We start from the raw sequence: 18,960 nt of genomic DNA, 5'->3' as shown, positions 1-18,960 counted from the left end.
ATTTAATAGTAAATAATAAAAACACTAGCCCATAATTATTACTTCAACATAATGACATTAGAGACCTCACAAATCACAGAAAATACTTTAAAATAATATCGTAGGATAGTCTGACATAAATATAGAAAACAGCTAGACTAATCTGGTATTATTCTTATCTATCTCTAAGAGAACTCACTGTTCTAAATACTACTTACATACAGAGCAAGAAAGTGCTGGTGAGTGGATGTTCTTACTAGATCCAAGACAAGATGCAAAATACTATTCTCTTTTTCTAAGATAGCCTTTAAATTGATAATACACAGTACTGCTGAGTCATTTCAGATTACATCATTCTTGACACCTGCACTGAAGTTTCCCAGGCTCACAGAACTTAAAATTTAACATATATTTGCAATCTTGCACCTGCCAGGAAACCACAGCAATAAAGGACACTTTACATGCAAGCTCTAGTAATTACCTCTGTCTTAAAACAATAAAAAGAATTTCCTAACCCAGACATCCTGTCTCCGAACTTGAGATCAAACACAGTTGTAAAATTCTTTACTTAACAGCTTTCTTCCAGCAGGGTGCACTGTGGTTACATTTTTGAAGCTCAGTACAACATTAATCATAGCATATAGTTCTCTTTACATTTGTAAAAAAAGCCTATGGATTATATTAATATTTACAGTGACATAGAATTATCTACAAAATTCTATCTGGCTGGGCTGGCAGCCTTTCAGTTTATCACAGCTACCTATAAAACAAAGCTTTAACCTATTGTAACTCTACAAACTACTCCACCTCCCTCCAGATAATTACTCCTCTTTCAAATAAACTGCATGAAAAAAAAAAAACTCGTCATGCAATCTGAGTCACTAATCACAAACCACGCCCCCTACAACTGGAATCAAACTCTATAACATTGCACACACATGCTCCTGTCAGGTACCTACTCTTTGGCAAGTTCTCCCTGTCAGCCTAAAGGATATCAACACAAACTCTGAATTCAGAACATAACTCAAAAATCATCTCAACATCAAAGTCAAATGTTCTTTCAACACTGGACATATTACCTAACACACTATCTCTTTCTTCTTTCCACTCTTCTACTCCACTCACACAATTACTGAAGGTTGATCCACTTTAGAAACTAACATAAACATTATACATTACACTTTGCTTGGTTATTATACTGTAAATTTAGAGTTCTTTTATGCAACCTATCGGAATTGTTCTTTTACTGCTTACAGCTCTGCCATTTTTGATTCTGAAACATTTTGTATTTCATCCAGGCTGAGTCTGAAATTGGTCAGCACTGATCAGTGCACTACCCAGGCAAACAATTATAAATAAGTAAATAAATAAATAAAGTACTCCACACACACACACCATGCTAAAAAGAAAGCAATGCTGGCTTCTTACAAAAAAAAACAAGTCAGAAACAAACCATCCATGTGCCACAGAGGGATGGAGCCATGACTGTAACTCAGACAACCTGGGCTCAGTTAGAGATCTGTGTGTCAGAGAAGCTAGCGGGGAGGTGGGGTGGGGGATTGAGTAAGCAATGCCAGCTCACCCATCCTGGAGGGAGAGATAGGACAACTAATGCAGATTTGGTTATATAATGGTAGTATAAGTTAATTAACCGATTGATTTTTATTTGTTTAGATTATCCAAATAGACTGATGTTCATTTTTAGTGGAGACACAGGACAGAGAAACTCCAGAGAAGGCAAAAGAAAACAGCAGTGTAATGCAAGGTTAGCAAACAATGCAGTGCCAAAACAATCAATGCTTACAGTATGCAGACAGCAACAGTTTAACAGCAATCTGTGACTAAATATGGGTAACACAGCATTTGTAAGGAGGGTATGGTGGATTGATCAAGGCAGCAAAGCTCAAGTAATTAAACAAAGCCAACTGTGGGGAAATCCTGTGCTACCCACACAGAGGAGTGGTTTATTACTATTATAAAATGACATTCTTTAAGAAAAAGAATGCTTACTTTTTCTAAATAATATCACCGTATAAAAGCATTTTGGTGCTCCTCCATGGCTTTTCTGTTGTATGGGGGTCATATAATATACTGTGCATGCATTTAACATGTACATACCGGCACTTTCTACAGTTCAGTGCCTGTTGTATTTGACTTTATTTTGTAAACTTTGGTTCCCTGTAGCTGGGTTGTGATGCTTACTTTTGCCACACAATTACTGGCTCCTAAACACTACAGTTGCTAGCTTTCTCTGTTGAAATGTCCTCCATTTAAGATATGTAAACATCTAAACATAAGAAATATTGAAAAGCATCTGCAAAATATATTTGGACAGGTGTAGACAGGAATGTTTCTCAGCTACCAATGCATCACACACCAAAACGCTCTATACCACTGAAAGAAAAAAATATTCCTCCTATAGGTCCAGGAATGTCTTATAAAGCACCAGTTTCTTTTTTACATTTCATGCTACTTAGACATTCATTAATGAAAGTCATTCGGTTTGAACAGCCCTGTAGTCTGTCCTACATAAAAAAGAAGTCTGTCTTCCAAGAGGTTAACTTTAAAGCCACTGAAACAGCATGTATAAACTCAGTCAACATGATTCTACACATCACTGCTTTCAAGTTCCATGGAGTAGAATAGTTCATTAAAGTTTGATGAGCATGCAGAACTCCTCAACTTGTTAACCAGCTTTCTAGCTACATGATATTCCTTTCCCTTTGTATGTGTGTATGTGTGCTAAGGATATATATATATATATATATATATATATATATATATATATATATATATATATATAAAGTGATCTGATGGCTACATCAATACTTTTAAAGTTTATATAAGCTAAGCACTGAATACAGGAACTTTTCTTAAGCCAAAAGTAGGACTGAGATCCATAACATCTGAACAAGAAAAGAACTGTTGATTGCAAGTCAAGCATACCCTCCTTGCCAACAGCGTAATAGCATGAAGTATGCCGTCAAGAAATTCACACATCCTTTAGACAGCAAATTTAGAGAAAATACTGAACTGTACAAAACTGGAGACAACAAATGAGGAAAAATCAGGTAGATACCCATTGCAGAAGGCCTCAGAAATCAGACATGGTGAACTTCCTATTCATGTTGTGAAGCTAGCACTGGAATGTTCCAGTAACGGACAATTTCAGAATAAGAAAAAAAAACAGTGTACACAAGGTAAGGGTTGGGGAATTATAACTTTAAAAACTGTGACATCAAAAGTCAGATCCTCAGTATTAATATACAAATAGAAAATGTGGATGAATATGCCTTCAAAAACAACCTGGGAAGTCAACAGCTGGATCCCCAGTAATTCTCATTAGCACACTGCAGATTTTACTGCTTCTTGTAGTACAATAAGACTAAGCAAAGATAAAATGTTGGGGTACCACAAAACAATGCTATACTAATTATTTCTATGGTAGTGAGCTGTACAACATAATTCTTATATTATGCATGTTTAAATACTCATTATAAAATAATGTTTAATGCTCATAATAAAACAATCTAACATTTAACAGCTTCCACAGAAAATTGTTAAGAACATAGTGAACTAGATGTCAAACCTTGTCACATTTTTCTTTATTTAATTAGGAAAAATAACTAACAGGAGGTAACAGCTCTCTGCACTGCAAAATCTAACAGATACAGATACAGATACAACCTGCATAGAAACTGTGGTTCCAGTGTTATGCTTGTGACTAATAGGCTTGCCCTGGATGCACACTTGCATGTGTCAATAGAATAATGTGTTCTTGTCTAGGCACATAATGAAAATAATTGCACAGTCTCATTAAATATAACTGAAACAAGCTATTAAATATTTATAATCAAAATCTGGCATACATTTGATAACGGAGAGTGCGCACCACTGAACCTTCTTCCAGCGACTACAGATGAGCCAGTGATTGACCTTCTTAATGAGTTCCGCCAAATGTTCCGGATCTGACTTCATAATCTGATCAAATTCTGCAAACTAAATGGACAAAACACAATACTTTTATAGAACGCCTGGCTTGGTTAAAGGCTGCAGTGGAGGAAAATGTTAGTTAATTTCTCCTTCCAACAAACACCCACTCTTTATATATATATATATATATATATATATATATATATATATATATATGTGTGTGTGTGTGTGTGTGTGTGTGTGTGTGTACACACACACACACACACACACACACACACACACACACCAGGTATGGCAAGTCACACATGTTGAAATTATTTATTTTCTACAAAAAGGACATACTTGTGCAGAATGCATTAACAGCCATCATGTTTTGTTTGGTGGCAAAACATGTAGTATATAAGTCAACCCAAAGTCAAGCTGATTGTAGGGCTATTCTGAGTTTAGCAAAGTATATAGACTTTGACCTTGGCTTGTGGACCAGGGAGTAGCTGAAAACGTCCTGCAAGATAAACCCACCAGTAAGCAAATTATTAAATAAATAAAGTCAATGTTAATTCCCAATATTTGGAGTGAGGAGGAAAAAGGACTTTTGTATTGCTATACTGTTAGTCTTTAAATAAGACTTCAAGAGCCACGTCTGGAGACTGCTCAGTTTCTAAAATTGTGTGGACTACCTTACTGACAAAAATAATGACAGGGACATACAAGTACAAATAATTTCCTGCATCTTTACCACTCAGCACTTCTTGGTAAGAAGGGGCACTATTTTGCCTCTTGCCTAGACAAATGATTTTTAAGAGCGCTCCCTGTTAAAATGATGGCTAATGGCTTTGCCAGAGATTTAACTGTTCTTCCTTCTGGATACTGAGTTTAATTCCTTCGGTCTTCACTTGCATACTGTGCAGTTTTGATTAGGATCATTTCATGATGTGGTGTCCCTACATCACTCCTGTTAAAAGTCGTTTATGTCCAAGCCTTCTGAATTTACAAATGACTAAACTAAATTCATAATTTTAAGAAATGCAGAAAGCTCAGTCAGTATGTGCAAGTTCCACGAGAAAATATGGAGTTTCTTTTAAGTGATATATCAGAGACACAATGGAGTTGTTCAGTGTGCTGTCAGGCAGCATCCACAGGATAAGTGTCTTGTGGTATTTTGGCTACCAACAATGACAGTGTCTATGTCTCTATGTACTGCTGGTTCTGAGCAACAGTTTGTGCACCTACTAACTAGATGACCCATGGAAATCACCTCCACATGAAATGTGTGCATAGGTAGCATGTGTGCCAGATGTGAATATCATGGCCACTGCCTGGATGGCACACAAACACGTTATATATAATACCATGTGCACTGCATACCACCTAGCTGTTGATGGAGTAAAAGCCATTCCAGTCAACATACCAGATGCCATGCTGAGCAGGTGGGGCTTTGATAGAAGTGAAATGGGCATCACTTGTCATAGCAATATATTTTTTTTGGTACACTGTTTATGAATACCACCAGTGTTTTCCTTAATCTCTGATATTTTTTCAGATTTAGTTTTTCTTTTGATTTTCTCCAAAAAAACAATATTATTTTGCATTGTATATGCATACAGCCTAAATATGGTTGTTCAACACACTATTCTGCCAAACCTTTCCTTTTTATTCATTAACTTTATACTCCACTTTCCCCTTTACCGCAGTTTTCTTATGTGCAAACTGCTTGAAAAAATCCTGATGCACATATAAAGTAACACCACGCAGTGGCTGAAGAAAGCTTATCTGGATTAGTGCTCGAACCTGATTAACAAATTAAAAAATAAATAAAAAGTAAATAAACACAGCTATCTATCGCATACTAATTTTTCATTACATCATTTCTGTCTTATAAGGTCATTTTTCCTATATTATGCTTCTACATTCTGATTTTTAAAGCCTATTATAAAGGCTCATTTTCACCTCTTTCCATCTTATGCCTAAACTTTAAGCAAGAACAATTTCTTCATATCTGATCCTAATTTTCTTATCAACAGCATCTCTTTGCTCCGTACAACTCACATCTACTATAGTGTGTAAGTGCAAAGAAGTATAATACACCTTCTTCTTCCATTTGATAAACTGTTCTTTGAAATGCTGTTCAAATGAATGTAGGCAGCAGGCCAACTATACCAAGTTTCCACTGTTTTGTGCTGTAGGTGAAGTAGGACATGCCATGGAACTGTGGCTGATGACCACCATATGTAGACCCCACACCATGTTGGAGATGGTGAGTAATACTGGAGTGTCACAGACTGGCTCATTGTCAAACATGAGTTTGAACTTCTGAAAGCCCCATCTGATTATTCAGTACATATGGTGGCACACTGCAGTTTGCTCAAGACACCTGCATTGAGATATTTGTGCTTTGTGCCAAGCTGTACAATATGTTGCCATGACAGCAGCTACATTCACAACATGGGGCACTGTATGACAGCCAGAGATACATGTAGCAACACAGGATGAAGAGTTTGGTGAGAAATCATCACAGGAACCAGCTGCAGTACTACCTTATGCCAGGCAAGGGCACAAGCAATATGTTGTGTCACTGGCAAAGAGGTGGCATCTGGTCCACAACTGGGCTGTGACAAGGACAACACAGAATAAAACTGATGCATGCAATAACACATCCAGGCTATGCAGTACAGTGCACTTACAGGCAATGCACTTACAGGCAACGCTGTGCATCAGACATTAACATACACACACAGGGCACAGCAGTGGCAGGACTCAAGTCATTATCATTTGCATGGGTTAGGTGGGGCACAGTGACAGGGGACAACAATGCGAACACAGGTGGAATGGTTATGTAGAAGATGCAATCACCATGCACACAACTAGAAGGTTTGGAATAGTCAGGGATTACAGCTTCAAATGATGGGGTCCATGAGTTGAACACTGTCTAGGTGTACTTTGTGGTCCTGCAGTATTAGGACTGGAGGCATTCTGTCCAATGGATAATATACCATGTCAGGAGTACGTAGAGAACCCTTCTGCACCCCTTCCCCATGTGGAGTGGTAGTAGAATGTTGGCATCCATGACTCTGTCAATGACCATACATTGGTGTTGCATTTGTTAGGAATACAGGGGAGAACATTAGTGTTGAACTGTGGGACATTAAGTGGGTTGTCTGGTCAGAGATCCCCAAGGCGGAGCAGGAGCAGTGTTTGTCACAACCATGGATATGCCCATGCCCAGTGACAGAGGCAGTCATTGACAGTATGGACAGTGATGATGTGTTTAGAATGTTGTGTCTGTTTACATGTGACTGTGCATTATACATCTATCTCCTAGTGTGGATATGGCAGGCATCCATCAACATGGTGTGTCAGTGGTTGCAACAGAGTTACCACTGCCCTCTGCAGGTCTGTCAGCTCTAGGTCTCTAGATGCCACAGTTTCATGTTTTCACATTTCTTTGCTTGATTGCATGACATCCTGCAGTCCTTGAAGTGGTTGCAGTTTCTCAAACAGTCCATGCAGCATAATTGTGAACAGTAACTGTCTGTGCCTGGATCACTGACATGCCCAGCCACTGACTGAAGCTAAGGGTGACACCCTAGTCTGGGAATGTCCTGGAGGCATGGAAGTGACTGCCATCAACACACTTCTTCTTTATTCTAGGTGCAGAGAACTTAGAAGCACAGTAGTTCTCTGATACTAGTTGTAGTGTGACATCTGCATTCCCTAAGTGGAGCTGACAGGGAAGGGATGTGTGTGCTTAACACAGAGGATGGGTGAGGTTCATTGAGCTCCATCACTATCATCTTAGCTTTGGGTGATATGACTGTACCCTCCAATATTAGCAGTGCCAACAGTGTCAATGTGTCATCAGACTGTGTCATATTCTTGGTATCATTTTTGCCAGCTGCCAGTGACCTGCTGATATCAGGCATGTTCTAACCTATTGGTGTGGTGGCACCTCTATGACTGGAACCTATGAATGCAAAAAAAAACCATAGCATACCTGTGGCAACACTAGATCACAGGTGTGATTCTCATCACCAAGTGGGACACATACTGCTGAACATCAGCTGCAAACACAGCCTAAGGGCACATACACACATGTTATAAGGTCTGACACTGTTGCAGCTCCAATGTCCCTGGATGACAGACATGCATATGTGTTTTTATGAGTAAATCATTTACAGCAGAAGGTTACTGTCCTACAGTAATGGAACATATACTAACCTGGGGCATCCCCTACAGACACCTGTGCAGTCATCATTACTCCAATTCCCTCATACAAACCACTACCAGGTATAAGGGTTCTCTCAACTTCTCTTAAAGAGGGACATTACCAGTGCTCGGTGTCCAAACTGTGCTGACATCACAGATTACGACTGGTGTAACAGACAGCTCATAGTCCCCTGTAGCATTGTCTTGCAGTCTATAAACAGCTGGTACACACGGCTGTGTATGGTAAGCAGCAAGGCAGCAACATGGGCTGACACCATTCTCTATTCTGACAGGTTGAGACCTCACCCCAGCAGGACTACAACCTGTCCTGCCCTGCACTCTGCTCCCTGTCAGGTTCAGTTCCCCCCTCACCAATAGGACTGCAATGTACTCTGCCCTGTTTTGTGTTCCTTGCCAGATGAAGGTCCCCAAACAGGACAGCATTGTGTTCTGCACTATATCCTCTTTCCTGTCAGGTTGTACCCTGTTTTCTGTTAGGTTTAACCCTTCCACATGGTATGTGAGCCCTATGTCATTCTCAGTATTGGGTTACTCTACAGATGTCTCGCCTTGGCTCTGTAACTGTCCCTGTTGCTTTCAGAAACACTTGTATGATCACTGTAGTCCTTAGGTCTATTAAAAGTAGTCATGTCTGGGGACATTTGGTCTATATGGTAATATACTTTGTCACCCACTATTTTCTTTCCTGGGCTGCAAATCAAAATGAGGTTTCCCACAATATGGTGACCACTGTTTTCATAGCTGTGATTGAGCGATGACTATACTAAAATCACCTCATAGCACATACATTATAGCAATGAAATCTATCTTCAACAAATGCAATGTGTTTGTTTCTTGAGAAACAGTTTACAGAAAAAAGGTTATACATACATAGATTCATTCATAGGTTCACAGAACGACACTAGGCTATTGGCCCAGAGGCCCTTATATGCCTAGCCAAGAATTTCACCCATGTTCCTACAAAGTCAGCACCTGTTTTCCGGTCCAGAGGGTTCACGGGTGGGATCCCACGGGTATATTTTCTGTTTCTCATCCAGTCGTCCAGGTTGCTCTTAAAGAGGGTAGTGAGATACTGTACTTGACATGGAGAGGGAGTCCATTCCTCAGATGGGGATACAAATCTATCCCCCCAACATGTTCTATTAATGTTACAGACCAGGTTGAGGCCTTGCGTGCAGGTTGCATGAGTGGAGTTTGACTTACGGATATACAGCAACTCCATCAAGGCTGAGTCTGACATGGCCTTGTATGCCAAACACAGGTCACCCCTGAGCAGTCTGTACGAGACTGAGTAAAGGGACAGGGCTTTTGGCCTATCCGTACAGGATAGGTGTTTGAGACCCTGGATTTTACTGGTCAGGAACCTCTGTGGTATCTCCAACTGCTGCATGTGCTTGGCAAGGTACAAGCTGAAGCAGGCATTGTGCTCGATAAGAGGTCTGATAAGGGAGGAGTACAGGGATGTTATGATCTACTTGTTCCTGGATGAAATACCCTTACTTATGAGGTGGGCCATGCAGAAAGCCTTCCATACAATGGAGACAATGCAGTGGTCAAAAGTTAGGTTGCTATCAAACTCTGGGTGCCCAAGTCCCTCACGACTGATTGCATGCGTGGTACGCTGTTATTAATGTGATAATTAGTGGAGATGTCATTTTCCCCAAAGGGGATAATGATGCATTTCTTGGCATTCAGTTTGAGGCCATGCTTCTGGCACCAGTCATTAGTTTGGGTAAGGCTCTCTTGAAGGATGTTCACATCACTAGGGGAAATTATGACCATGTCCAGCTTGCAGTCATCTGCAAACTTGGTCAGCCACAGACCACTGGTTTTGGTTTGCACCTCAGAAAAGAATATCCCAAACAGTAGAGGTCCCAAGACTGATCCTTGGAGTATGTCGCCTGTTATGGGGCTACTACTAGAGGTGGCTTCCCCTATTTTGAATGAGTGGGTTCTATCAGTGAGCCAGTTAGCTACCCACCTGGTAACATATGGATTGATGCCTAGCTGGGATAGTTTATCTGTTATGCCCGTGTGGAATAGTGTCAAAGGCTTTGGCTACGTCAAGGTAGGCAGTATGCACTGTTTTCCCCTCATCCATGGCTTTGGTGACTGTTTTGAAGAAGGTGACCAAGTTTAACAGACATGATCTCCCTTTGACAAAACCAAACTGAGTGGGATCAAGTATTTGGAGGTTGCCAATGTCCTTGTTTATAAGCTCCACTATAATGCGTTCAATGGCCTTGCAGATGAGGCTAGTTATGCTGATGGGCCTATAAATGCCAGGGTCAGTGGACACTCCACCTTTGTGTAGAGGGATGACAGTGGCTGTCCTTCATTCTACTGGGATGAAGCTGGTGCACAGGCTTTGGTTGAATAGGGTGCCTAGTGGTGCTGAGAGCTCTTGCATGAGTTCATATAGGAAACAGCCAGGGATGCTGTCGGGTCCCATGGAGACTGTATTTTTTGCCTTTGAGAGGACATTAATGACCTGCTCCCTGGTGATGAGGGGAGGGGGGCAGGTGCTGGGGATGTCCTGGTTTACTGATGGGGGGACAGGGGGGTGAAGATTTCACTGAACTTGTTTGCCAGCAGCTTGGCTATATCTATGGCATTTGTGTAGGTGGTATTCTTGACCACCAATTCAGAGTAGATTTGGGAGTTACTTTTGAGATTGCAGACATATGTGAAGAATGGCTTGTAATTTTCCTTAGTGGATATGGCCAATTTGGACTCTAAAGTTCACCTTAGAGGATTTCACCAGTGACTTGGTTGGGGGGTGGCCTAATGGTTAAGATGTTTGCCTTACAAACAGAAGGTACAGGGTTTGAGTCTCGCAGGGGATAATTGGCTAGGCTTAAAATGGCTCGCAAGGGCAGTTGGCCTAGTACTAACCTATGAACCTATGAACCTATGAACCTTATTTAATTGTTCAGATAAAGGACAGATTGATTCCAACTAGGCACATGATCCTTCTTGGTCCTGGACAGCAATTTCTTCCTTTTGTCAGAGTCTGTTTATTGCTGCTGTCCAGCAGACAGGTTTACTCTTCCTTGCAGAAGACGATGTGGTCCTGTCAGGTATTGCTGAGTGCATAGTTTTTTTGGTGCAGGCTTGATCATTAGTGCTTGTTCCAACTGAAGGGATGGTGGCTGTGACGCTGCTTATACTTGCTCTCAGGAGGTTGTAGTCAGCTTTGGAAAATTTTTTTGTTTAACCCTGGCAAGGTGGAGGTCAGGGGAGATTGTGACTTCAAAAGTGATTACTTTATGGTCGGATCTTACCAAGGAAGATGACACTGTAGGGGTGCTACAGTGGCTACTCATGTTGATTAATACCAGGTCCAGGATATTTTCACCTCTTGTGGGGGTGTTGACCAGCTGATACAATGCATTGGCACTGACGAAGTTGAGGAATCTCTGGGAATTCATGTTTGAACTAGAACATGTCTTCCACTCTATGGTTGGGTAGTTAAAGTCACCCAGGATCTGGGTATAGGGTTGAATCTTGATGGATTCAAGTAAGTCCAGATAGGTGGAGTGGAACTCCTGAGTCATGGTTGGGGGTCTATAGCTAGCTATGATTTGAATAGGTATTTTGTCAACAGTTAACTGCTTCTGGAGTGTCTCCTGTGTGTCATACTGTTTGACCAGCCAGGAGGTGTGTATGTCTTTGATAAATATTGAAACTCCACATCCTCTGGCTTTGTAGTCCTCCATTTGGGGTCTGAAAGTATGGTAGGACAAGTAACCTGGTAAGGCTGGGGTGCTGTCCGCAGCTTTAAACCAGGTTTCAGTGACTGCACAAATGTCAGCATCTTCCATGGAGAGGAATGCTTGCAACAAGTGCAGTTTCATGTTAAGACTCCTAGCATTTAGCAGCATGACCTTTACATTTTGTTTAGAAGAATTTTTCATATTGGTAATTTTGTCCTCATGACTTTGCCAAAAAAGGCACTATGCGGGAGGCAAGAGCCTTTGCCAGAAGCCTGAAGCCCAGGGGAGACAGATGAAGGCCATCTCTGGCAAAACATCATGGTCTGTCAATCATGTCCTCCCAAGTTGTCAGGTACTGGATCCCCTTGGAATGACACCAGAAACTAAGCCAATTGTTAAAGTCAATATTTTCTGTTTGTAGTGAAGCATCATTCTGGGTGACAGTAGGATGCTGCTTAAGGCTAGGGACACACATGCCTGGGACACATATTCAGCAAGCTCAATCATGTCTCTCTTCATACAGTCCAGAGAGGTATGCCTCAAGTCATTCACACCAACATGGACTATGACAGAGTTATAACAGTACCTGTTGTTGAGACACTCGAGTGCGACAGTGATATGGCGGATTCTAACACCTAACAAGCAACTTACCGTAACTTTCCCCTTGTCTAGCCTGGTGAGGGGCACATCTGTGTGTCTCACAATAGAGTCTCCTATGACTAGCATGTTGGGTTTGTGGCTGGGTCTTAGAGGCTGTGAGACGCAGGCATGTGTGGTGCTTGGTGCAGTGGGTTGTGATGTGTGTGTGTGTGCGTTTGCCTCAGAGGTCTCTTTTGTTTAGATATGTTTTTGTTGAGAACCTCCACATATGTATGAATGTACTGTACAGGTGTGGAATATGTTAGAGGTGTGGTGTTTGTGCAAACAACCTTCTCAGTGTCAGATGTACTGGCATGTGGGGATTCTAGGTTCTTAATGCAATTGTATTTCTCAGATATTGTGTTCCTAAGTGGTAGAAGAAGAAGAGGGTTGTTTGTGTACATGAGGCAGTTGTTACACCGTCTCTGGATGCCCATATCAACCAGACAAGTAGAAGAAAGCACAGGAAATTGTCTGTCCATGGTTGTCAGAATCTGTGGAAGACAGGTCAAGGATGGTACAGTGGGTACTATATACAGGTCACAATGGACAAAGAAATACACGTACTGAAGAATGAAGGATGTGGATTGCTACCTGTGATGAACTTAACCACAAAGGAGTGGTATAATAGCAAGTAGGTGCTGCATGATAAGGCATTCCCACTGTCACAGCATTGAATGTGTTTGCTTTCTCAGTTCTAGACATGTTATTCATGTTTACCAGGTAAACTTTCTAGGCCTCAAATTTGGCAAACTTAATAAAAGACATTTGGCATAACAACCCCTCAAAGAACTGGAGGTTTCCTACATGTGACAATGTTTGCTTCTTATCCTACAATGTATTAAGTCAATGCTAAATGATTCCAAGTTCTGTTCCGAAAGCAAATCCCCTTGCTGTTAAGACTATGCAGTTCTATGCCTGCAGCAGCTGTCTGTGTTAAGGATAACAAGTTATATTTACTATATGCTGCAAAACAGTACCATAAGAATGTGCCTTTTATGTACACACCATTTCTGCCAGCATACTGCCTTCCTATGCAGTGCATGTGTAGCCATATTCATCTTCTCTATGCTCTGGAATGAACTACTGGTGTAGTGTTTTAACCTGCATCAACCATATAAAGCTAACTTGAATACCACTACTAACTAACTAGCAAAATAACTACCAGCCTAAATGAATATAAATAAAGAGAGTGGTCCACACAACTTTACAGTTTCCCTTGAATGTCACTCCTGTACATAAGTTACATAGAATGCAGGTGCCAGTTATGACAAACAGTTTCAAACAAAATAACCTTATACATGCATATGTAAATACGATCCTCTCTCACTGCAGTTAACCATTACAAAAACGTAGCTTTGCTGCAATGGGTCTGTGTGATGACTTAGTTAAGATGGTTACACAGGAGTCGACTATTCCGGCTTGTATGACTTGATGTTGCGTGATATAATAATGCAAAAAATGATATAGTTGGCTTTCACTGATGTCTGCAGGAAGGAAGGAAGACTAGCATGGACAGAAGTAGAATTCTTTATTCTTAAGGCCAAATTAAAAAAAAAAATCTCCTTTACTCCTTTAGCAGCAATGTTGCTGTACAGTGGAAATAACATACAAATTCAACAAACTTGAAGCTGAATTTTACATTCTTACATATTTTTAAATATACAAATACACTGCCAACAATCAAAAGACACAAAATAAATGCAAAAAGAAAAATGAAGTTTCTTACTTTTCCAGGTCTGAAGAAGACTTTAGTTAAGCCAAACTTGAAATCATTTTCATCCAAGCCCAAGGCTTTGAACAGTGCCTGTAATGAACAGAAATGTTAACCAGCCACAATTTACATTTCAATCAAAAACTAAAAAGCAGTACTTGCTCTGCTTGACTAGTTCAGTGAGCTTTGAAAAAAGAAGACGCAGCTTCTCCATTATTTGAAGTAAGAGCCATGAGCATCTATACCTTGCAAAACAGCCGCGGGTCTAGGCGAGTTAATTTAGAAGGCATGTACTTCTTATACATGTTATATAGTTCATGGAATGGTGCTCGGGAAGGGAAGCCACCTTGCATCAGATCCAGCACAGACACCATACCTGCAAAAAAAAATTGAAAAGAATCACATCTGGCACAAAAAGAAACAAAAATTAACTAATCGTGTTCAGCATTTACTGCATGCTACCAAAAAAAAGAAAAGATATGATACAATGACAACACTGCAAACAATGTCACACTGCCTGACACATTTAAAGGCTTAACATACCAACTTTACACCTTTTTGTTTAATGATGACAAGAAAGGACCAGATTTTTACTAATAGCCATCCAACTTTTACTGCTAATATTATTCCCCTTGCAGTAAATATACAAAAAACTATATCTATTTACGTTTTTACTTTATTTTTTGAAAGAAAGCAACAGATTAAGTGTTTACATTTGACTAGCTCTCTATAATGGATACCATAAACCACTAAATATTGTTAGCAGAGTCAATCTACTAAATATTGTTAGCACAGGTCTATGCAGTTTACCTTCACAAACTTACAAAATGCTATCTGCAAACATGTGCAGCCAAGCTACAATATAAAATAAACTGTGAGCATATATCTATGAATCTCCCCAATATGCTGTTTAAAAATAAATTGATTGCTGATTGTCAGGCTATGTAGCAATTTCAAAAAATCTTACACTTGGCCTCAATAAATAATTGCAGGTAAACTTAACACAGTGAATTGCAGTGAGAACATTTGCATCATCAAGCACACTAAGCTTTATGCTTTGAAATACCATTACGCAGATCCATGATCCAAATACACAAACAGGCAATGCTGCACCTTGGAGAAGACAGCCCTGTGAGTCAGTGCCTTTAACCAGCATACTGGTGCATGGTGAAGATTTAGTGTACAAAATACACTGCAACTAACTGTCATTAGTTAATTACCTGCCCTGCACAGTGGTGAAACAATTTCATTTATGTTCTTTGTGTACAAATAAAATATAAAAGCTGACCCAGCCATCCAGATGAAAGTGCCTCACAGCATAACATCAGAGACACAACCTGTTGCTATGATAATAGTTTGATGCGTGTAGGACCACTGTGCTGAGCCACCATACAGCTTAGAACAGGCTAATATAGCAATAACCCAAGTCTGAGTGTGGGTAATGCTGGATTTCCCCCAGGCTGGTATGGTTTGGTTACAAACAAAGAATTTATGAAACACACAACAATGTTTTTGCTTGGAACTTCTCATCATATAGGGCTTATAATCTGCAATACATTCCATAAAAGTAATAGTAAAGACACAGTCATACCTCATGAAATACCAGAGATGCTATGGATCAGGACAGTCAGTACCTCATTTGTGCTGGCTATTATTCATAGCATCCATAAGTAATCAAATTACGATACATTTCAATACGGTCATTACACTGCTGCAAGCAATTTTCACATCATGACATCCTAATATCCATCAATGGTCTGAAGTCTGTCAGCCAAGAATTGTGCTTATTTTCACAAGACTAAGAGTTTCTTCACCAAATCTACCCAGAGTCTAATGCATAAATTAAAAAAGTCATGCAAACTGTTAAAGTATAATGAATTAATGTGCTTCCAGCTCAAGTGAGAATTGCCACCTACGTCTAGTAGAGTATGGAAACACTTCATTACAATCGCATGGGGTTTTACTACCTTAGCTGTTGACAAGAAGGAAAGCAAAAACAAAGTTCACTATTTTATCATTATTACTTCAACACAGGCAAAATAACAAATGTGAATTCAAGCTAGCAAAGAACACAGAACAAGCAAGCATAGTATGTCAAAACAACTATAACAGTGTCTGCCCTGAAGCCTAAACAGTCTGTTAGAATTTAAAATCCATGCATTCAACAAGCATTTGGAGGAACAGGACACGCTGTGGTCAATCAATTGAATGCACTGTGGTCCTTCACTGTGGAAACTCAAGACTGACTGAGGCTAAGTCATACACAAAGATGTGTAATGGACAGGGCAGTTTTAAAATCAAAATGTAAAAGTTGCAATTTATATACCAGTAGATGATAGCTCTTATCAAGAAATATATCATACACTGGTTAAACAGACTTTTCCAGAGATACACAATAGCTCTAATTATGAAATTGTGCCAGTCACTGTTCAGTATCACTGGATGTTTCTGAACCACATTAACACAACTGAATGCTGAAACAACTATGTCCTCATATACTGACTGCCGTATACTCTCCAATTTTAACCCAGATATCTTCAACCACTTGCTCTCCTCAACTAATTGGTCCCTCCTTTATAACCTCCCCCTGGAGGATGCAGTCATAACTTTTAACAATATCTTTCTAGACACACACAACTTCCTGGCCCCCCATTAGAAAAATAAGAATCAAAAGTCATTTTGGTCTCCCGTTAACAAAAGTCACTTGAACACTTATGAACAAGAGGGATTGTGCATGGAAATGATGGAAAAAATCCAATTCTTCCACTAATCTTCAAACTTACAGAGAGCTCAGTAATCTAACCAAAAACAGTCACCCTTGAAAAGCACATTTTTTTCAGAAACCACTAAGCAATCCCCAACCCCCAAAAATTCTGGCAATCCATTAACAAACTACTACACCCTGGAGACCCTTCTCCACTCAACCCCTGGCCTAACAACTCTCTTACTGATACTGCTACCCTTCTAAATTCCTTCTTTATAGACTCTATCCATAATCTAACCAAAAGCGACACTATTACCTACCCCCCCTCCTCTCCATCTACTCAAACAACCTCTTTCTCTTTTAAACCCAGCCATACAACATATATCAAATCACTTCTTAGCAAACTTAAACCTTGTTCTCCATCAGCTGACAACATTCCTCCTTAATTCCTAAAAACTGCTACCAATTCTATCGCCTACCCCATCTCCACATTAATAAATAGATCCATCAAGGAAAGCATTGTACCTTGGACATCTGGAAGAAGTTTTACATCATACTCCTTCACAAAGGTGGTATCTTAACTGATCCCTCAAATTTCAGGCCAATTGCTATTCTATCTCCCCTGTCAAAAATTCTGGGAAAATGCATCCACAAACAGCTCCTCAATCACATTCTGCTAGAAAACCTCTTTACACCCACACAGCATGGTTTTCACCCAAAACACAGTACAGCTATTGCTCTAACCTGTTTCATGAATTTTATCGGTAACTTTTGTGACAATAGTAAGTTAATCTCCTGCCTGTTTCTCGACCTATCCAAAGCCTTCAACACTGTTTCCCACAGACTACTTCTACCCAAATGAGCTACCTTTAATGTCTCCAACTCTGCTCTTTCTTGGTTCTTCAGTTATCTCACCAATAGATTCCAAGCAGTTAAATGGCAATCTACCTTTTCTACATTCTTACAGGTACAAACAGGGGTACCAGAAGGCTCCATCCCCGGACCCTTATTATTTAATATCGTTATTAATTATCTCCACTCTTCCTCTCCACTCTCCTCTGTTATACAATATGCTGATGATTCCACTATCATCTCCTGCTCTGACAATATCCACCATCTTCACACCCTCATCCAAGAGTTTCTGCACTCAATTGAAAAATGGCTAATTTCCAACCAACTTCTTCTAAACCCTAAGAAAATAAACTTCAATTCCTCCCTAAATCTCTGCAACAACATAATGCTTCCTTCACTGTCTCTTCTGCAACACTATCATCTCTGTTGAAACTCACACAAAACTCCTAGGAGTCATTATCGATGACCAGTTAAAGTTCAATCTCCATACTCAGCAGTGTATTAAAAAGACTCATCAAAAGTTAGGCATGCTCTACAGACATAAAAAGTACGTCATGAATGCTGCTAGGCTCTCCCTTGCACAAACCCTCCTACTCCCCACTCTACTCTATGCAGCCCCTATCCTTACTCACCTCCAATCCAACCTTCTGTGTAAATTAGAACTCACCTTTAATAAAAATGCTAGTTTTGCCTCCAACCACTCCTACCGCTCTCACCACTGCCTTGAAAAACCTGCAGTGGCTAGAATTTCATCATCAAATACTACTACCTCAACTTCTTATGACTCATTCTGTCTTATATGAGACATCCTTCTGCCCCTCTATCACTTCCCTCATACACCCCTTCTCTTCCAGCTCTGCCCTCTGTAGCTCTCAACAGCATCTTCTGCAGCTATATGTGCCCAATAAAAACATTGCCAAACTCCTTTACAGTTACTCAGTAGCAAACTCCTGGAATAAGCTATCACTCACTGTTAGATTGATCCCAAACCCTTACTCTTAAAATAGTTCTAAAGGATACCCTTCGTAAATTGTGGTCATGCTTATGCAATCACCCAACATAACCCCATCTTCCCTCCTCTTATTCTCCTCCAATACCTCTGCTGCAACCATCTCTGCTTTCTCTCTTTCACAAATCTAATAATATCAGTTTTCTTCTTGCATCCTACAGCCCTGTAGACTGGGACAGTGAACAGTTGT

At 40.1% G+C, this 18,960-nt stretch overlaps 1 protein-coding gene across 1 annotated transcript in view; it reads right to left on the bottom strand.

The window, feature by feature from the left end:
- MYO6 (myosin VI) overlaps positions 1-18,960 on the bottom strand; it is a 692,995-nt gene that overhangs the window by 243,589 nt on the left and 430,446 nt on the right. Inside the window, exons 16-18 of the mRNA XM_044077058.1 lie at positions 14,451-14,581; positions 14,221-14,298; positions 3,849-3,978 (exon numbers count right to left, since the gene is read on the bottom strand). Coding sequence (XP_043932993.1) covers positions 3,849-3,978; positions 14,221-14,298; positions 14,451-14,581 — 339 coding nt within the window. The remainder of the gene's footprint in view (positions 1-3,848; positions 3,979-14,220; positions 14,299-14,450; positions 14,582-18,960) is intronic.

This window comes from Protopterus annectens, chromosome 1.part0, assembly GCF_019279795.1.
Source record: "Protopterus annectens isolate FY-2018-M chromosome 1.part0, PAN1.0, whole genome shotgun sequence".
NCBI lineage: Eukaryota > Metazoa > Chordata > Ceratodontiformes > Protopteridae > Protopterus > Protopterus annectens.
Note: the sequence above shows the minus strand (reverse complement) of the source record. Positions and strands in the feature narration are given on the sequence as shown.